The 21,144-nt window shown below is 36.1% G+C and overlaps 3 protein-coding genes across 7 annotated transcripts in view; 1 reads left to right on the top strand and 2 right to left on the bottom strand.

Annotated features, from left to right (window-relative positions):
• LOC122396466 (octopamine receptor beta-2R-like) overlaps positions 1 to 2,495 on the bottom strand; it is a 166,867-nt gene extending 164,372 nt beyond the window's left edge. Inside the window, exon 1 of the mRNA XM_043394908.1 lies at positions 2,291 to 2,495. The gene's annotated coding sequence lies outside the window, so the exon portion shown is untranslated. The remainder of the gene's footprint in view (positions 1 to 2,290) is intronic.
• An 8,363-nt stretch (positions 2,496 to 10,858) lies between these two features.
• On the bottom strand, positions 10,859 to 14,441 carry LOC122396198 (BTB/POZ domain-containing protein KCTD9). 5 transcript variants are annotated; one of them, XR_006259018.1, is made up of 8 exons: positions 14,230 to 14,354; positions 13,809 to 13,930; positions 13,498 to 13,674; positions 13,250 to 13,410; positions 12,893 to 13,119; positions 12,402 to 12,731; positions 11,856 to 12,025; positions 10,859 to 11,788 (listed from the first exon to the last, which is right to left on the bottom strand). XR_006259018.1 is itself a non-coding variant. In XM_043394383.1 (7 exons), exons 2-7 carry the CDS (start codon positions 13,922 to 13,924, stop codon positions 11,909 to 11,911), a joined length of 1,128 nt encoding a protein of 375 aa, XP_043250318.1. In that variant the 5' UTR covers positions 13,925 to 13,930; positions 14,407 to 14,441; the 3' UTR covers positions 10,859 to 11,908. The 5 variants fall into 5 exon arrangements, 3 of the variants coding, with proteins under 3 accessions (XP_043250318.1, XP_043250315.1, XP_043250317.1); XR_006259019.1 differs by having other exon boundaries at positions 10,859 to 11,678; XM_043394383.1 differs by lacking the exon at positions 14,230 to 14,354 and adding an exon at positions 14,407 to 14,441 and having other exon boundaries at positions 10,859 to 12,025.
• A 622-nt stretch (positions 14,442 to 15,063) lies between these two features.
• LOC122396639 (biorientation of chromosomes in cell division protein 1-like 1) lies at positions 15,064 to 20,563 on the top strand. The gene is made up of 3 exons (XM_043395223.1): positions 15,064 to 15,320; positions 15,597 to 19,246; positions 20,320 to 20,563. The coding sequence occupies exons 1-3, from the start codon at positions 15,189 to 15,191 to the stop codon at positions 20,420 to 20,422; spliced, it is 3,885 nt and encodes a 1,294-aa protein (XP_043251158.1). The 5' UTR covers positions 15,064 to 15,188; the 3' UTR covers positions 20,423 to 20,563.
• The last annotated feature ends 581 nt before the right edge of the window (positions 20,564 to 21,144 follow it).

Below are 21,144 nucleotides of genomic sequence, written 5' to 3'. Positions count from 1 at the left end.
TTCTGAAACATTTAGAGAACTGTGGGAGATAAAAAGAATAGTTTACACGAGATACGAAAAGGACTGTGTATCGATAAATCTAAAAAAAAGCACGATTTTCAAGTTACAAGTTGTAGCTAGAAAGCCACTGAGCCGAGATTTTGTGTATAAAATCATGTTGAACGGTGTTTGAATGATTTAAACAATGTTCGGAGTACTTGGAATATCTTGCTGAATAATTATGCGAACCAAAAAGCCCTATGTTAATATTAGATACCACAGAGCCACGTTTATTAACGCTAACGAAATGTCGGATAAACAAAGACGGATTTCTCTCGTATATCGCGAGTGTAATTCAGGGACATTCTTTACAGCCCCATGCAGGTACTATCGTTTGCTTCTAAAACGATAATCTTGTAGCATTAACTTGGCAAGCACTCGTGCCAACTTTTACTCGCGAATAAAAAAGAGGTTATTATTCAAACAGGAAGCGTTTCCGGGGCCATGTTTATCCGACTCTTTTTCACCTTTACGATAAGTACGATATGCTTCCTGTTGGAATTATGTTATATTTTTGAATGGATTCGGTACACAACGGCAGCGATAAAAACGCGTTTACTGTTTGGTGTATCGTAAATAAAAAGAAGGATACTTGGTGTAAACTAAACCACACGAGACGAGACAAAGCACCATTTTCTCGTCTCGTCCTCCCCGCCATTTTGAAAAATGTCTCGCTAGATATAGTTTGTTGGATAGAGTATTTCTTAGGTACAAAAGTATCGATGTTTCCTATCGAATTGCATGGTTTTTATCGATGTATCGATTGCATTGATCCTATTGCTAGCGATCTATCGATTTCGTCGCGTCGATAATGCAACTTTGCACTTCCATTGGATTTTGATACGCTCTCCAATTACAATCGACGTAATCTAACAATGAGAATTTAATTACATGGCGCAACGGGACCCTCGAGGACATCGTGTTTTTGAATCTAGCGAGAATCGTACCGACGCTGTGCGTCTCGACGAATGAAAAATCTACTCGAAGCGAGTCGAGCAACGAAGAGGATAAAATTCGAAGAATCTCGCTAGTCTTCGCGATTGAAACTGAGACAGATGAATAACATAAAAAATAGCAAGACGATACAGCAATTGAAATTTGAGAAAACTCCGGTCTCTGTTCTCTAGTGTACGTTTGTGGAGATAATTGGAGTTTGGTCCAGAAAGTAAACACAAGGAATGTAGGGCAGTTAGAAGTTTGAAAGAACCTAAGTTTTGACCTTGTTCTTTACAACGGTAAGAAAATCCTCATTTTACGAGAGAGGAGAAAGGATGCGATCAAAGATTTAAAAATGTTTTACAAATCCAATGTGATGAAGTATGGTCAGAAATTTTGAAAAAGGCACATCGCTGAAATCAACTACGAGACAAAGACAGGACTTGGGATTTAAAGATACTTGTGTCTTTGAATAAAAAATGATTGCAATCGACCCCCATAACAGAAAATAATTATCCCAGAACGATTTGAAATTTATTAATTTTGTCGAAAGATTTCATACATTCTCGAATTTTTTTCTCGAAAGTACGTAGGATTTTGGTGGTATGTCTAATGATCAAAAATGATTATAATTGACCCCTGCAACCGAAAATAATTTTTCCAGAACGATTTGAAATTTTTGAATTTTGTCGAAAAATGTCACACCTACTCGAATTTTTTTCTCGAAAATGGGTAGGAATTCGAGGGTATATCTAATGACCTAAAATGATTACAATTGACTCCCGTAATCGAAAATAATTTTTCCAGAACGATTTGAAATTGTTTTTTTCGCCGAAAAATTTCAGTGAAACATATCAATGTATGGTCAGACATCTTCGGTAAGGAATTTTTTTCTCGAGTGTGCGTAGAATTTCGGGGGTATGTCTATTCACAAAAAATGCTTGTAATTAACCCCTGCAACTAAAAATAATTTTTCCAAAACGATTTGAAATTTTTTTTTTCGCCGACAAAATTTAGTCACCTCCCTGTCGAAAACTTTTGATTTAACTTTCTAATAACTTCTTAACGAAGCCTCGATCAAGAAATTGATATTCTTGATTTTCGTCTTATTTTGGCCTCTAGAATTTCCCATTAAAATTGTTCCAAGGTGGCCGAACTCCCTGTATAACATTTTCCGTGAAATCCGCGTAGAATGCAACGTGCAGTACGCCCGGGGAGGTTAACGAATCGCCTCGTTAGCCCGCGGAACGCCGCGTGGAGACACGTCAAAGAGGATACGCGTTCGCCAAAGGACAAAGCGTGACAGGCGACTTACCTTAATCGATGATAACACCTCCGCGAAAAAGATTCGAACAGGGGTTCCCCCTCGTATCTGACAGGCCCGATCAACACGCGAATGTCAGCCCGTTCCGCGATACAAAAAGCACGACCATCGAGACGTCAGATCGATGCAACGTCCCAGCTTTTTATCGCTACTTCGTTTCGGGGATCGTTCCGATCCCTCCCCCCTGCGGGCGCGAGCTTTTAATCGTCGAACGTTCCCAACCATTCACTGAAGGTCCTCGTCGAACAAGTAAATAACTATCCCGGTTACGGAAACTCGCGGTGATTCTGGCCTCCCGAACGGTCAAACTTTTCGGAGTCGAACTCGGGATCAGAGTCTGCAAATCGACGTCTCCCGCCGCACGAAAGTGTTGACTCGATTTCCCTCCGATTCACTGTGTCACATTGCAACCCTCAAGAAGAGGATCCACCCCCTCTGAACCCTTCCGAACGGCTCGTACACCACGAATCCTCCATTCACCAGGGGATTCCCAGCGTCGAGCCCCGTTCCAACCCCTTCCGCGGCGGACGAACGCGTCTGGCGATCTCTCTTCGAGGGGGATTAATCACTGCGAGGGTACCGGCGGACGAGCGAGGCCACTTTTCCAGGGGCCGAACCCGATCTTTACCCCGGGGTTCCCGATCGTTCGGGACGCCGCGTACGACAGCTTTGGCAGCTTTGACCGCGCGCAACTAAGGGACTCGGGTCGTAGGGGGTTGCGCGGGAAAATCAGCCGGAGGTTGTTCGGGAGGACGGTGCGCAACGGTGCACGGAGGGGGATGGCCCGACAGGCTGCGTGGCGGCGTTGTTGCTGTCCGCGGAGACACTACGGGCCGATGTCGTTTCCAACCCCTAGGTTCCCGACTCCCCAACTCCCCTTCGCAGCGTCGCGGTACCGAAATGCAGCTACCCTCCTTCCGCGTTTCCGCACGTTGCATTCGGTTCAAGCGACGATTTCACATAGAAACTGACGCCGTTCGTGGCTCGAAACTTTTCGCCCTTTGGCAACTGGGGTTACACTCGCGCTTGGAAAATTCATTTTTAACGTAAACAAAAACGTTTACCCTACGAAAATTTACATGGTCATGAGGGTAAATAGCAGTGAAACACGCGGCAAAGGTAATTATCATCGAATGGTTTTATGTACGTGCAAATATTTCCCTTTGAATCCGATAGAATTCAAAGGTGTCGCGGTAAGAAACAACCCTAAGTTCGCAGCCATTAGCTCCGTGTTGCTCGCGACGAAGGAGTTCTCCGTCGCGGCCAACACCGATTACCAGGTCCCACCGCTTGGAGGTTGCTGCGACTGGGGACCCATGAAGAAATAGAGGAAATTGAAGCTTCTTTTCTTTCAAACAGGCAGTTGGCAGCAGTGACCATCGATAGCCATCAGTGGCCAAACGAAGCTACTAGTGGTTCTACGTGGCCATGAGTGGTCATAAGTGGTCATAACTGGTCATAACTGGTCATAAGTGGGCATAAGTAGTCATAAGTGGTTATACATGGTTATGAGTAACCATCACTGGTCAGACGTACATCTTCAGGACCCTATTCACTTGATCGCTGATACCTTGACGTAAATCTCTTTAACCATCGATGACCATAAGCTGACCACTGAATATCTACTACTTTTATAATGAATTACGCCAGTCGTTGACGCTGTAGCTGGAGTAGATTCATGGTTCCGGGAGCATCGATCGATGCCCGAAATCCCCGTGGTTCCAACGATTCGCGAGGGTCCGGATGTTCAGGTGGCGGCAGAGATAACCGCGCCACCGCGATAAATTCGCGGCGCACTTTCTGTTTTACAGCGACATTCATTAACCCGCCGGCGGAGGATGAAAAATGCAGCGGCCGCGTAAACGAATACAAAAGTGCTAGGTTTGGTGGACAGTGTCGCGCGGCACGAGGGAGGAAAAACAGAGAAACAAATCTAACGGGGACGGCGAATGAGGACGACAGAGATGGTCGAGTTCAGAGGAACGTGGGAGGAAAAGTAGACCGAAAATATGGAATGCGACCCCTTTGGGCACGAATAAACTTCGGCTCGGATGAAACTGATGAAAGGCTAGCGCGCAGTAGGTGAAATTCTGAAGAATTCTCTTTGTAAGAAGGAAGAAATTTTAATTAGCAAATGTTCCGCTTTTCTATAGTTTAGTGTATAGTAGACCCTCGTTATGTGAGATGATTTTTACCCTGGCTGGGTAAAATGGAACGATGGCTAACCACTACTGATGTTACTGATATCACGTGTGGCGCGATAGATCGAATTTTATCTAATTACAACAATGAAGATTAAAATATTTATATTTACGACTATATCTTCGTGAAAGAATTAATGGACTGTATTGTAGCGACACTAGTAAAATATTGATTTATTAAACAGATTGGGAACAGTGTCGAGTAATTTTTGTTTACACGGGCTTCACAAAAACTGATTAAAACGTCTGATCAAATATAAATTGGAAATCTTTCTTTATCTCTGCAATAATTAAAAGTATTTGAGAAACAACCTGTGATTAAAAATAATCTGAACGAGGTCGTGTTTGGACTCATTTTTCTGGGGAGAACTTGACCAATCTATATGTAATATCGAAGACTATAAAAATGTTGGTTATGACCAATCTAGAAGTTAAACGCGATAAAAGTTAGAAGAATTAATTACATCGAGGTAATAAGATTTCCCCCAGGAAGTTATTTGTTTTTTTTTTAATTAGAAAGTATAACGTAACTTCTTTGCTATCGAAAATAATAATTGCACGGTTCCACGTGAGACGAAACTCCAAGCCGCCACGTGGGCCAATAATTTTTAGAAAGTTTTATCGTTGTTTCCGGAGGTGTGGGGCTTGTTAGCTAATGAGGGAATTTTAAATCTCCGGATAGGAATGATGGTAGCCCCGTGCCGGGATAATTACGTACCGGTGCGCGCACGTAATTCCAAACTAGAAGTTTCGCAGCTCGTAAAAAGCAAGAACGACCGCATTGAAACGCGAAAATCTGTAACGGCGATACTTCGCGAGCCATGAATCGTTACAGCTCGTTTGTCGGACTATACAGTACCGGTCCCTTTGACTGCAATCGAGTCGAGACCACTAGGCAGGAGTCGAACAAATTCTATTCGCGAATAACGAATAAAAAATTTTACATTCGTTCGTGAACTTCACAATTACTTACCTTTTTTGTAAATTTTTTTTATTTTCTGTTACAAAAAAAATTATTTTTTTTTTTTCTCAACATTATCCAAGCTTAAGAAACTGTGGAGAAAGTGCCTCGCGAAACAGAATCAAGGAAGGTGAAATTGATTGGCGACAATCAATTCCGCAACAGGCAATGCCCATAACACAAACCACGGTACTAATAGGCTGTGATGAGCTGGGCTTATGCAGTTATACCGAGTGACCCGATTTGATCAAGCACACCGGATGTCCGGTGCAGAACGGATATGAAAACGGTGGACGTGGCTGGTCATCGATCAAGAATTTTCAAACGCGTTTTTTTCTCGGAAATGAGTAGGATTTCGAGGGTATATCCAATGACCTAAAATGATTATAATTAACCCCCGCAATCGAAAATAATTTTTCTAGAACGATTTGAAATTTTTGAATTTTGTCGAGAAATTTCACCTATTCTCGAATTTTTTTTCTCGCAAATGGGTAGGATTTCGAGGGTATATATAATGACCTAAAATGATTATAATTGACCCCCGCAATCGAAAATAATTTTTCTAGAACGATTTGAAATTTTTGAATTTTGTCGAGAAATTTCACCTATTCTCGAATTTTTTTTCTCGAAAATGGATAGGATTTCGAGGGTATATCTAATGACCTAAAATGATTATAATTGACCCCCGCAATCGAAAATAATTTTTCCAGAACGATTTGAAATTTTTGAATTTAATTGTTAATAACTTTTTAAAGAAGCGTTGTACGAAGAAATTTAAACAAAATTAAATAGTACAAGTTCGACGTATTATTTGAAATGAAATCATACGTCGAAGGGTTGAAAGGAACATCAACAAAATCCTGGACTCGAAGACCATCGAACGAGCATCGATCGAAAACGGGAGAAAGGACCAGACCGGGGAGAACGAAAAATGCAAGACAAGAAAAAAAAAAAAGAAGGAAATACAGCGTGCCTAAGAAAGTAGGGTTTCTCGAGGCTAGATCTTTCGAGGAGATAGACAGCGTCTGACAAAGCCAGTACGTGACCACTTGTGCCCGAGAAACTTTCCCTTGTATCTTTGCCCACCAACACGACATCGCGTGTACTTCTTTCCATTTTTTTCTCACCCCTTGCTACTCGCACCCTCGTTTCGCACGGCTCGAGATAAGAACGCCACCCAAGGTCTTGCTCTAAATAGCGAACGGTACCTGACCTTCCGACCTCGACCCTCGTCAGCCACGGGACGCTGATACGACGAATCGAATTTTCTGGACGCCTCGGGACTAGAACCGAGGCTACTCGTCGAATCTTGTTCTATTTAAATATTTAAACGGTTCGAATGTTTTACAAACGTGTAACAATTCGATGGCTATACCATGGTATCCCTAAAAAAAAACCACAGGAAAAAAACACGTCGTTGACACCGGATTACCAGAGGTACGACGATGGCTACGTTGGTAGGACGACTGACTAGTAATCCGGAGGTCGTGGGTTCGAATCCCCGGTACCTCCCACCTGTCGTTTTTTCTCGATTTCTGCAATACGAATTCAAATACTTGATTAATTCTGACCGGTATTTGAAAAATTTAAATGATCAAATATTTGACTAATTCGAATAGTATTTGAATACTTGACCAAATTCGACTTAGAGTATTTTAAAAATACCTTGACCATTCGAACACTTGACTAATTCAGCGACGAAACACAACTACTATAATTGTGTAAGAAGCTTAGAGAGGAGTTTGTGTACCCCGACATTATATCTCATGTCGAGTCAGAGTTTTGCAGTTTCTCTAGACTGCCAAACCTCAATGAAACTAATTCATACAGAGACACAGACACATGCATAATAGTAATATAGTCTCATATCTGTAATATTTCCATGACCTTCTTAATACTGTAATTATGTTTGTTACATATATTTACACATTGCCCAAATATAAAGCACCTTGAAAGTATCGTTTTCCCTAGATAAGAAGTTATAAATAACAATATTCGACCGATTCGAATCTACCGGGCGGAACTCATGCGAGACAAATATGCCGACAACAGGGTATCAGAGTTTAACGTGTTCAACTTTAAACACTTTGTCGTGAGTATCACTCGAAAGATCTTATTAACGGAAGGTCGTGGCAAAATGCCACTATTTAGTGTACCTATGCAATTTCGTGCAGTAATATATACAATCTCTAATTTACTATTACGTCACCACTGCGGTTCTCAACTTTCTCTAGTTTCATTCGGGACTGATTTCTTCTTCTGCCTACGATAGAGCTAAAAAAACGATTCGAACAACCTGCAATTAAAAATAGTCCGAATGAGGTCGTGTTTGGACTCGTTTTAATTGGTTAAACCCCTAAATTTATGATAGGATTCCTTACTTAATACTATGAGAGCCCCTGTCTCAGGAACGTAATCACGATATAGCACCGCCTGTTTCGTGGCATAGTTAGCTGCACCTACAACTGCTAGGTAAAATAGTTAGCAGTCCTCGTTTCTCAATGCAATTTAACATCAAAGAAGTCTCAAATGTGACCCCTTGCACTCAACACACGAGTCCGTCTATCGTCTGACAAAGAAACGGAGGCAAAAGGGTGAAAACTACCGGTGTCCAAAGGAGACCCGTGCAATCCGTTTCCTATTGCAGAGACCTACCGTCGTCTTGCTTTACGGGCAAGATTGCCTGGAAATTCAATAAAACAGTATTAAACAACATTTTTAAGAACGAAAACAAAGAACCTTAACACGACTGGAAATACAGGGTGTTCGGCCAGCCATGGGAAAAATTTTCATGGGAGATTCCAGCGGCCAAAATAAGACGAAAATCAAGAATACTGATTTGTTGATGGAGACTTCGTTTAAAAGTTATTAACGTTTAAAGTTCCGCTCGAACTGAATTTTTTTCTCGAAAATGGGTAAGAATTCGAAGATATGTGTAATGATAAAAAATGATTGTAATTGACCCTCGTAAACGAAAATAATTTTTCCAGAACGATTTGAAATTTTTTAATTTTGTCGAAAAATTTCACAACTTCTCGAATTTTTTTCTCGAAAATGGGTAGGATTTCGAAGATATGTGTAATGATAAAAAATGATTGTAATTGACCCTTGCAACCGAAAATAATTTTTCCAGAACGATTTGAAATTTTTTAATTTCGTCGAAAAATTTCACAACTTCTCGAATTTTTTTCTCGAAAGTGGGTAGGAATTCGAAGATATGTCTAATGATAAAAAATGATTGTAATTGACCCTCGCAACCGAAAATAATTTTTCCAGAACGATTTGAAATGGTTTAATTTTGTCGAAAAATTTCAGGGAAACATGTCAATGTATGGTCAGACATTTTCGGTAAGGAATTATTTTCTCGAAAGTGCGTAGGATTTCGATGGTATGTCTATTCACCAAAAATGATTGTAATTGGCCCCTGTAACCAAATATAATTTTTTCAGAATGATTTGAAATTTTTTAATTTAATTTTGTTAATAACTTTTTAATGAAGCTTCAGTCAAGAAATTGATATTCTTGATTTCCGTCTTATTTTGTTATTTTGAAGTCTTTTCAGCCATTGCTATTAGAGATATTTATAATTAATATTTGATAATAATTTTAATGATGGAACCATTTGATAATAATTTTTAATCCTAACGCGGTCTTACATACGATACACTACTAACATTACAAAAGGGCATGGAATACCAGTAAATTTCGACGTACCCTGTGCCCGCTAGGACAAAGACATCCTCGAGGACATTCGAGATGTCCTCGTTATAGTGATTTCGTTAGAGACACAGATAACTCTCGAGCAGAGAGCAAATGTGCCTGAACTTCGGCAAACGAGATTAGGAGAAATCTGTGCGAACAAGTTGCAAGGGCCAGACAGTCGAAACTCACATTTCACGTAACAGGAAACGGATAAATTGAATTCAATGAACACTTTGCACGCGCCAGCTTTTCCTTGTTTTCATTCATCGAATAAATGCTAAGACACCATTACGGAAATTTACGAGTAAATCTATCGACGTGAACTCGAACGTACACTGTCTGCGGATAGTTTGGAACTGTATTTAACCGTGTAACAATTATCAGCGCGAGATGCATCGTTACGCGAAACGTATTTCAGAACGTGGAGAATTTAGGTACGTACTCCGGAGGCTGTATAATGAGTATGATAAAAAATAAATAACTTTTTACCGAGTTCCATAGTAAAAGATGATTCGTGAAGTGTTTCTCGCTTACGTACTAGTAATGTACTAATAATTATTTATTCGTTTTATTCGGAAGTGTATCAACGCGTGTCAAAATGGATAATTTTCAAGATTGCACCGTCATCTGCGGCGGAATGGCCAAGTTCGTCGAGAAATAATACGTTGACTTCGACACTAGATGGCGCGTCAGTAATTTCTTACAAGCATATGCTTGAGACATCATCTGGCGTCGAATACAACGTACTATTTTTCGACAAACCTCGTCGTTTTATCGCAAATGACCATTCGATCGTACTGTAGGGAAACATCCAGTCAGAGAAATAATATTATTAACCTCTTGCCTTACAAGGTCGGTCGCACGTTCGTCCCGCCACGTCTCTGGCACGTCTTGTTGATGTTTGGCTCAGTCAGCATACCACATCTTTGGCACGATATTTAAGCTAAGTGGTTAATACAGGCCTCGCTCCCGTCGTCCCCGCGTATTGCCGGAGAAATTAGATAGGAACACAATTAGAGAAACTCCACGTGGTTGTAACAACGAAACGATAAACACTTTACTCCGAACGAACGTCCTCGCGCCGCGAGGGCCGAGCAGCGACTACCGTGGCGCCGCGCTCCGCTCCCCACTACCCCTCCTCTCGCGCAGGCAGCGGAGCGAGAAGAACAGAGAGCACGGAAAGTGAGGCGGATATACTTTTCTCCAGGAGGAAAGAAATAATTAAATTAATTTCTATGGTATCGAAATTCAAGAAACGTTAAGAAAACAAAACCGACACACAACCGAACGCAATGCTTTGTTATATTTCCTCCCTTTTCCATATTGCACTTAAGAAAATAGTCATACGAATTAAAGAGGGAATCGAACAAATTTAAATCCCCCACATAACTGAAAAATCATAAGAATTCTAAGAAATAATTAGATAAATGGATGAATACGAAAAAGTTGAAAAATAGGAGATGCTTAGGATTTGAACAGTTTTCACTAATTGTTAGGACTGGAATGACCAGTGGTCACTATCAATTCTTATACGATTATTGACGAATAAATATTAATTTATTTTTTATTCGTTATCCGAATTTTTGTATCTAGATAACAATTTTGTTTATCTAAGTTAGATAGTTGCTTGGCTCGGCAAAAATCTTTTACCCCATAATACAGCATTAGCAAATTATTAATATTAAAATAGTAATTGTAGGTTGTCATAGTTTCTGCCTTAAAAATTATCACATTGATCCGGTATAAATTATAAAAACCTATTAACCATACAACACCGCTTATATTACATTTTTATTTTAAAAACTGTTATTTAAAAAACAAAGAAACAGAAAGGTTTATGCAATCATGTACACTCAAGTTTAAGAAAATACATTCCTTCGTTAATAATAATCTATTCACTTTGGACAACTGTGCAAAGTGAACTACTAAGAATCTAATAAAGAAAATTTGAATCTACTAAAAGAAAACTAAATATTTTCTGTTTTCTATAAAGCACTGTATAGATTGATTAATATTATAAACGTACATTAAACTTACATGCACACGATACATACTTTAATCGTGAAATCCTAAATATGTATATTACACACACAAAAAGAAAAGATGTTACCTTCCTCCGGCGTAGATTATACACGATTACCCAAACCATTATTACGAAAGAGTTTATCATAACCGAGTAATCTCGACTTTAGTTTCGTTAAAAAATTTGTATAGTTTTAAAGTTAATTCCTATCAATCTAAATTTCCACTTCTATTAGCAGTAATAAAATCTAGTAATATACAATGTAAGTGGCATTATACATTATACATTATTGTTTACGTTTATTTTTACACGTTTAATATAAAAGTTTGACGATTAATATTTACAAGTTCGTATGATTCTAAGTCTTTGTCAATATGAATTTATGGAACATTCCAGAATGAAAATATGCAAGTAAATTAGCATTAAATTATTTGCAATAGATTATTCCCATTAATTCGACATTTCGTTATCGATTCTAGTCTCGATATCGTCCTGGAAATAAAAACGCATAACTGGCATTCCTCGAACCACATAGGAACTCAATTACACTTCCTAATATAACTGTTAAAATATAATACGATCAGTCTGTACTTTCTCATTATCTGTAAAAGTATCAAGAACAAAGTACTATCACTTAAACTTTTGTTATCCTACAAATTAAATAAATACCTAGATCACTGAAGGTAAACCGCCGCGCGATACGCGGGGTATTGCATTCATTGTTATCGTATCGTTTGGGACATATGTAACGGAGTTAGCATTAGTTCGAACGCAGCGTTTTTCAAATTTGCGCCGCGCAAATTCGCATATTGTAAATCAGACCCCGATAAGTCACAGCACTGAAACAGATGCAAATGCGTTGTCCTGTTCATTAACCCTCGGACGACGAATCGTCTTAGTGACAGAACGGCGGACTCTGAGTCTAATTTTACTCAAATCTGAATCTTTTATTATTATTTAATTTTATGAGTTTGTGGCGTCGCCTCCCATGCTCGCCGCCAGAGGGGTCGCGTTCTCACAAGCGCTCGACCGACCCCTAGGTTGCTATATATACGCTATACACCCCCTCTGGTGGCAAGCATGGGAGGCGACGCCCCAAGTTCATGCACTACTGTTACCGTTATTCGGTAAGAACTGAAACATTACGATTCTAAGAAAAGGAAATTCTAAAGAAAAGGTATTTTCCAATGTGAATAAATGTGCAACAAATATTACCTCTAAATCAGCACCAGCTAGCATAGCTCGTCTCAGATCACAATTTTTCAAGATAGCATTTTTTAACGATGCCACTCTGAGATTTACAGAAGCCATGGAACTACCCTCGAGATTGGCGCCTTTTAGATTTACACCCTCCATGTTAGCGGATCGGCCACGAGGATCTTCAAAATTACACGAATGAAGATTGGCGGCGCTAAGATTTGCCCGTAACATTTTCACGCAAACGAGCTGCGCGCCCTGCAGATTCGCGTTAGATAAATCTGCACGTTCGAAACAACAGCCGGATAAATTTGCACCCACCAAACTGCAGCCGCGCATAATTGCATACTGAAAAATATTACAATAATAGTAGTTTAAAATTATAAACAATCAATTGTGATGATTGTAAAGAGGGCACGAATCGAAACAGAAACGTTTAAATAAATCGTCTTTTCCCCTAATTTATTTATTTAATATAACTACCTTAATATCAAAATAATTTGAATCACCTTGAAATTAATATGCCCGAGATCTAGCTTTGATAAATCAGCACCAGCAAAATCGACACCTTGAAATCTAAGTTCGGACGTCATAGGTGTTGACATGATTGCTTTAAGTACATCCTTTCTAGTTAAAGACACTGAACCATTTTTCTGAGGATCCTCCGTTTCGATCATTGTAGTCAATATATCGATAGCACCTTCTATTCTATAAAAACGCGCTTCTTCCAAAACCCCTGAAATGCATTAATAATGTTAATTATTAGTAACGCTGTTAATTAAATTAATTTAAACATATACGAAGCGAGTATATCAATGGTATATGATTAATGAGTTTGAAAGAGAGAATTATGATAAAAACAATACCTGCTGCATTAACATTAGCATCAAGTATGATTTGCCCGTGTCTTAAATAATTTAACAGTGGTTCAAAATATGTAGGACTCCTATCTATCAGATATGCACCATTTTGATCTTGTCTGCTGGGTAAGATTCTTTGTTCGCTGCCTGTAGTTTCAGTAAACATTCTATAAATGATTTTATTGCATAAGATTATACACGCGTGCTTAACTACTTCTATATTCACCAACCGGTCGAACAATATATTTGCTTACCTTGCAAGCATGCTCGTTGGTTCCTCTTTTGTTAAAGTATCTCTAGTTGTTGTGAAATACTTTCCACCGACATTCAGCGTAATCCAGTTCGAATTTCTACTCAACTGACTTGGAATACCAATCTTATCTTTTGGAATATAATCTTCTCCGCTTGAAACATACAAGACATCGTCATCCCTGTGAAGAATTTATTTTTGTTCAAAAATAATCAGACTACTGGTAGAATTAATATGTATTCGTTATCTCGGATCAACATAACCAAAAATAATCATCTAAATATTTATTAATCATCGGTAAATCAGTTAATTTACCGGATTAACTTAATATCATCAATTTCTCCACCTTGAGGAGTAAATATTCTTTTGGCAGTTATGTCAAACTTTGAGCTGGCAGCTGTTAATAATTCATCCAATGAATGAGTCACCATAAACACCTGGCATGGACAAATAATATACAAATAAAATTTCCTTCTTATCCATGGATCTTTGTAAATATATCATCCAGCATATACAAATTAATATGTACAACGCGTTATAAATCCCCTACAATGTATCAATATTATAAATAATTACATATAGGTACATTTTGTACATGCTGTTCAAGATATAACATTGCAAAATTTACGTATGCCGTACAAACTTTTAAAGAATTATTATCAAAAAAAATCCAGTGAATATGTAAAAGAGGCCACAAGATACAATTAATTACAAATACGAATAAAATTCCAGCCACCTTGCCGTTTACATCGCTTCCATTTAAAAAAAGGATTACTCTCTTCATATCTAAATAGCAATAAAAATCTGTACAATACAATAAAATAGAGCTAGTGAAAAATACTAGATAGAGTGACAGCAATATGAACAAGCTCCGTTCGACAGTGGACAAGTTGCAATATTAAATATGCTTTACCCGAATCCGGAATACGGGTTTCTCAAAATATTCGACTACAGTCATTGATCTCTGTATATAGAAAATATATATGAACGAGCAACTACTACACGAATCGTATATCTTTCTTGTGGAACGCCTTAAGATTTAATTCTCAACGTAATTGTTGTTATTTGTGAATAAAAAATATTCTAGCTCTTAATAAGGTCTACACGCAAATCAAAATAGTTCAATTTACTTTCTATCGATATATAATATAAAGATGAGTATTCTTAAAAATTTACTTTTACAGTTTTCAATAAACTTCAAAAAAATATTCTAGCTGTTACGTTTTGGATATTGGTAAGCGTGTTAATAGCGAGGCAATTTGATTTCAAATGATAAAAAGTAATGAGATTTCATGACTTGTTTCTTCGTTATGAATGTTATGAATAATCGTTATCAAATTCTTCTGATTTTTGATCAAATATAAAGGAAACATTAATTCGTTAATACGAGGGAATAGCAAATTTATAACAGATTCCTCTAGTGATTTTTATGTCTTGCTTACTTCACACAACACAAAACGATCTACTGATTTGAACATCTATTCCGTATTTTGATAGTTCTGGTGTAAATAAAAAAGCAGAAGGATTGGTATCACTGATTATTATTCATTTACCTACACAGATACAGCATTTAACCTAGACACAAAGCCAGAAGAGTATGGCCGCGTAATGTTTCACGGGATAAGTTCGGTAATGAAAATGAGTAATTGTTTAGCTTTCACGTGAATTATAATTGTTTTAAATAGCTTAGTTAGCATGGAGTTGGGCTTATCTAACACGTTATTGGCGGGTGATCCACGATTAATCGATCACATCGTTGGAGAAGTTAAGTCTCAAGGAATCTTTGATCAATTTCGTAAAGAATGTATCGCTGATGTTGATACAAAGGTACGCAGTATATTGTTCAACGACCGATTCGTTCTTTGTTAAAAACATGAATAATTGTAAATGTATTTGCGTGACCATCTAAAATAATATTTCTAAACCATGTACATATGTAGTATAAAATTATAGATACGTATGTACGTAGTACAGAATGTATTTCTATTTCTGTACCAGTATCTAGTATCTTGAATGAAAATTATGCGCGCATCGATAAATATTATTCTTCTATTATTATTTATAGGAACACGTTAATTACAATTTATGCCACTTTCATTACAGCCGGCATATCAAAATTTACGTACAAGAGTTGAAGGGTCTGTGAATTCTTTCCTTAGCAAACAATCATGGAAACCAGACTTGAACAAGAATCAGCTGAGAGAGACTTTACGCAAACATGTACACGAGGCACCTTATTTAGATGCCGGTGTAGAGCGTATAGTAGATCAAGTAGTAAATCCAAAAGTATATTCTGTTTTCATGCCTCAGATCGAGGACGTGGTATACAAATTTCTAGGCATAGAACGACCTAAGGCAAGAGAAAGAAACGGTGCGTGTGGCCTTAAAGATTTATTACCCAAGGATTTAGATCCAGTTTCACCGGAATCTGATAAAAATAGTTTGAAAGATGTGTCTTTAGAGTCTATGGATGCAATGGACGATTTGGTGTTAAAAAAAGATGAAAAGTCATTTTATGAACAGAAATTGGAAGAGGACGAGTCTTTAAATGAGAGAAACAAAGGTAACACCTTGGAAGATGAACACGTTTCTTTTGAAGAAAAAGGATTAGACGAAAGTGGCAAATCTTTTAATAAGACTGGTAGTAATTTAAATTTAAATACATCTGGGAAATCGGATGATAAAACGGAAGAGGATGAAGAAGACAGTCCTACGTTTGAACCAATAGACATTATGAATTTGAACGAATCTAATGATTCGCACTTATCGGGAATATCAGAATTAACCAGTCACAGATCTAGAAGTCCTGACTTTTGTAACGAACTGTCGAGAGACAATTTTGATTATAGTAATCAAGATTCGCAGCTAAGCAAAGTCTCATCCGACTCTCGATTGTCGATCGTAACGGACTTTGGATCTTCGAATCATGCATCAACACCAATACATGATACCCTGAAAGACGAAGTTAATAAAGACAAATGTGATGTTAAAAGCATTAAAGACAATTTTAAAGTTGTCAGAGAATATGATTGTAGTAAAAATAAAAGTAAAAATATTTTTGAATTAAATAGAGGTAAAGATGTACAAGATGTTAAAGATTCTAAAAATATTAAGTACAATTTATCCTCCAAAGAAAATTCTCGTGATGCGACAGATAGTAATATAAGAGATAAGTATGAGTGTAAAAATAATAGAGATAGGAGCAGAGACAGTGAATCTAAATCAAAATCAAGAGAAAAAAATCATGCAAAAGATGGAAAGCATCATAGGGACAGAAGTAGCGACAAAAAGAAGCAAAAGAGCCACAGTAGTACAAAGTCTGATAAGTATGATAAAGGTAAATCTAAAGAAAAAACTGATCAACTAAAAGAAAGTGTGGATAAAAGTAAAGACTTGGAAAAAGATAGTTATAGTAAGGTGAAGGAAGATAAAACAAAAGAAACCGACAAGAAGGATAGTATCAGTAAAGAAGGGAAAGATTTAAAAGATCTCTACAAAGAAAAAATTAGAGAACTTAGGGAAAAGAAAGAATTAACAGAAAAAGAAAAATTAAATAAAGACAACAAAGAGACAAAGCCAAACAAGGAAAACAGAGATAAAAAAGATTCCCCTAAAGATAAGAAATCTTATAAAAAGGATCATAAAAGTTCTTCCAAAAACACTTCGTTAAGCTCGCATGAAATTAAAACTATTAAAACATCTGATAAAGTTGATGGGAAAGAGAAACGAAGTGAATCAAAAGATAAGAGTAAACGAGATGAAAAACGTAGTTCAAAAGATTCAAAGTCGAGAAATCACGTAAGTATTAAAGCAGATTCAATGGAAAAGTCAGATAAACAAGATACAAAGAAAATTGTTAAAAATGAAAGGGAAGAGAAAACTGAAAAATCCGAAATGAAGAAAGATGTTAAATCAAGCAGCGAAAAAGTGAATGGCAAAAAAGATATAAAGAGTCACATACAAAATAAAAGCTCAACGCGAAATGAAAAATTAGATAATAAAAAGGATTCTAAAAATGACCTATTAAATAAGGACAAGAAACGTAAAGAAGAAAAAAAATCCAAGTCGAAAGATGATCATTCTAGTTTAAGAAAAAATTCTAACGATCGACGTTCGACAGACAGGGATGGCTCAAACGGGTCAAATAGTAAAAGTTCACAATCTAGTACTTCTAATTCCAACATTGCGAATAGTAAATCGGGCGCATCAACTTTGTCCAAAGAAACAAATCATATGAGTAATTCTGGTAGTGAAACATCAGACAATATAGAAGAAATGCATACAAGTGAATTGAAATTGTCACTGGAAGAATCGGATAAATTACACATAGAGTACAAAACGAACGATAGCAGTAATTATGAAACGCATACATATACTAAACACGAATCAGAATCTAACGACAGCAATTTACCGCTGAAGAAACGACAATTACTTGGTGAGAATAACAGCACCTTAGGAGAAGTGAAAGTGAAGAAACCAAAATTTGCAAAGAATATACACGAAGCCAAGAAATTAATGAAAATAAGGAAGCAGATAGAAAAACAAAAGCTGAAAGATAATAAGAAAATAGAGAAAAAACTTCAACAGAAAGTAGAACATTCGGTGCAATCGAACGTTAACAACGATAACTTTGAAAGTGTGCCGGACGAAGAACGAGTCCAAATAATAGAAATACCGGATGAAGAATACGAAGAACCGTATCCCGAGAACCACACCAATTTGACATTAGAAGAAAGATCAATAATGATGTTACAAAGCGAGGCAGGTGCAAAAGAATTATTGGAAACACGTTCTAACTTAAAATTAAAATTAACAGACATGGAATTGTGTATACAGCAATCATTGAGCAAAAATGTACAGACAATGCTCTCTAACAATGAAGGAAAAGGAGATTTACAAAATAAAGAGTCGCTGTTCTCTACAATAGGAGAAACAATAGGAAGCAATATAACAAAGCCAGAAAACATAGATGACTGTGTAGAAAACTGTTCTAAGAAAAAGGAATTGCTGCCTGGAGCTAGTACATCTAAACTAGAAAAACATGTAACATGTCGAAAATCGAACTATTTTGACAGTTGTACCAATGAAAATAAAAATTATAAAACACCTGGACAGTTAAACGCATCAAACGGTACAGTGGGTGATGTAAATTGTTTAAAAGATAGAAAATTTATGGAAATGCCTACAATGTCAAAATCTAAAGACAAAAACATTTCTCAGGACATTCAAAATAATAGCCATTCTAAAGTAAGCAGAGCCATAGGTACAGAATCTACATCAATGGTATCAGAAGAAAATGAAGATTGTCGTTATTTCAAAGCAGATAATGAACAATCAGAAAAGTTCTCTAATTTCTTAGAATCACTAGAACTAGTAGAAAATAGTTCTTTGGAAGATATAATAGAAAGTTTAGGAGGACAAGTTGTATCTTCTATACCAAAAGCTATGGCGCCTCCTTTACCAAAACGCAAACACTCAACTAGCCCATTGACAGATATATTATTAAATAACTCAAACAATAACAACGATGGCCATAAAAGAGCACTGAATTTACCTAGCGAAGATGCTTTGAATAATATAAAGAAAATGAAACTTGTGGCACCTAAGAAGCAAAGAGTTCAAGCAGCAAATATTTGCACTCCTCAAGGACTTTTAAATGGAGAGAATTTTGTTATGCCTCTAAGTCCAGAAAGTGATGTATCTGCAACAAGCGAAAAAATACCATCGTCAAATCTAATTAAAGAAGATAAAGGGTATGTAAACTAATTAGTAGAATGTTTTATATTACATTTTGGAACAGTTTTGGACAGAATTAGTGGTTGTATATAAAGAAAGAAATTATTTCCTTAAACGGAATCAACAGATATCGGATATCGTCGTAAGTTTAATTTTGTAATATAAGAAAATTTAGGTTAAGTTTTAAAGCAGCATTTTTACTACACCTTGCTTCTTACACATTTTTCATATTTTTACAATTATATGCAATTATGACGTAAAATAAAATAAATCGAAGTATTAAAATTTTATACTTCAAAAGACTAAAATAACATAAAAAAATGCAATGATGTCCATATTAAACCGTTTCGGAACAGGTATTGTCGTTCAAGGTTACCACTTCGAACATTCAAATTAAAATTTTTAATGTAAAAATATAACTGAACTGTTACGTTTATTTTTCGAAGCAAAATATTTTTTCTTGTAATTGTTCTCTAATAACTGAGCAACCTTAAACTCTATTAGAAGATAAATAAAATAATACATTGAAATGTCCTTGGCGCTACTATCTGGAACCAAAATTACGTCATCATTGTTCCTCATGAAATTAAACAACTTCTACCTCAAACATACTTTTTTTTATCTACAAAATTAACAAAATAACATATCTTAAATACTCCGTTCTATTTAACATTAGGTTTAAAATAATATTCGACGTATTCGAATTTCGGGAGGTTCAATTCTGTTTAAAGAAATAATTTTCTTTACATGCAACTTATTTTCCTAAAGTGAACTTATATAACAATCTAGTACTTTTCTTTCTCTTTATATATGCTGCAACAATTATTATGCTAAAGACCAAAAACTATCGTAACGTTCGAATTCTTTACAACTCTACTATATGAAGCAAACAAATAACAAAATAACAATAAGTTTTATTTTTATTGTTATACATATATAACAAATTAAGACTGTTAAATTCATGATATTTCTCTATAAAGAGAATTATAGTACATACAGTACTACATACCTTTTGTGATAGTAGAATACCTTATTTGAGATATAAATTTGTTGTTGTTAATGTTGTAATTAGTCTGTTATGTTATTGCAGCCGTCATAGAAGCAGTCAGCGTTATTCAAGCGATGACTTATACAAACCACGTCCATTATTTTCAAGTTCTTCTCGCAGAAGTAGGAGATCTAACCAAGCATAGCTAGTAGCATGTAGTTTGAGATGTTAAATTATGTTTTACTTTATGTAATATAAAAGGAAGTTCTAGTTGTTGGTTCTAGTAATATACTCTACACTATATTTGAATCAAATATTTTTGAACTCAATTAATACAAATAATGGTGTGACCAAGTGATGTCTGTAGATTATTATATACATTATAGTATCTATACAATTTATTCTATATGTAAGAAATTTAAATGAATATCTTTAAAGATTTTTTAAATATGTGTTACATTAGAAATATTTGAAAGATTTTTATGAATTGATATTCTTTAAATTTATTAAAAATTTTAAAAAGGAAATTGGCATAACATATTGAATTAGAAAAAATGCAAAATATTTTATGAAATCATTTATTCAGAAATAATATGAGTTTAGTAACAACTATTTATCTAGAAATATTAAATCCGATGCAGTATTAACATAAATACGCACTTAAGAAATATTTTTAAATAAATAGACTTTTTTTTTTATGGCACTTACTTTAGAAGTACTATACTTTGAAATTCCATGGAAATATGAACAATTATAGAATATGTACACATATTGAATTAAATCGTATAATTACTAACTTTCATCAAAATGCACTGTAAAATCTTATTTTTTAAAGAAAGCACATATATCAATTTCTGTGCATAATGTATATTTTATTTATATTTCGGGCTGTATTCTGATACTATACGTTTACGTAGATCTTATTTA

Source organism: Colletes gigas, unplaced genomic scaffold (assembly GCF_013123115.1).
Source record: "Colletes gigas isolate AHSC1104 unplaced genomic scaffold, ASM1312311v1 Colletes_gigas_Sc00007, whole genome shotgun sequence".
Taxonomy (NCBI): Eukaryota; Metazoa; Arthropoda; class Insecta; order Hymenoptera; family Colletidae; genus Colletes; species Colletes gigas.
This window is presented reverse-complemented; position numbering and strand designations above follow the sequence as displayed.

Coding starts and splice junctions, on each gene's coding strand:
- LOC122396198 (XM_043394382.1), bottom strand. CDS start 14,277: ATGAAGAGAGTAATCCTTTTTTTAAATGGAAGCGATGTAAACGGCAAG. Junction 13,931..14,211: donor AGGTGGCTGGAATTTTATTC/GTATTTGTAATT, acceptor TGTCCATGCCAG/GTGTTTATGGTGACTCATTC. Junction 13,120..13,249: donor TGCTAATGTTAATGCAGCAG/GTATTGTTTTTA, acceptor AATGCATTTCAG/GGGTTTTGGAAGAAGCGCGT.
- LOC122396639 (XM_043395223.1), top strand. CDS start 15,189: ATGGAGTTGGGCTTATCTAACACGTTATTGGCGGGTGATCCACGATTA. Junction 15,321..15,596: donor TCGCTGATGTTGATACAAAG/GTACGCAGTATA, acceptor CTTTCATTACAG/CCGGCATATCAAAATTTACG. Junction 19,247..20,319: donor CTAATTAAAGAAGATAAAGG/GTATGTAAACTA, acceptor ATGTTATTGCAG/CCGTCATAGAAGCAGTCAGC.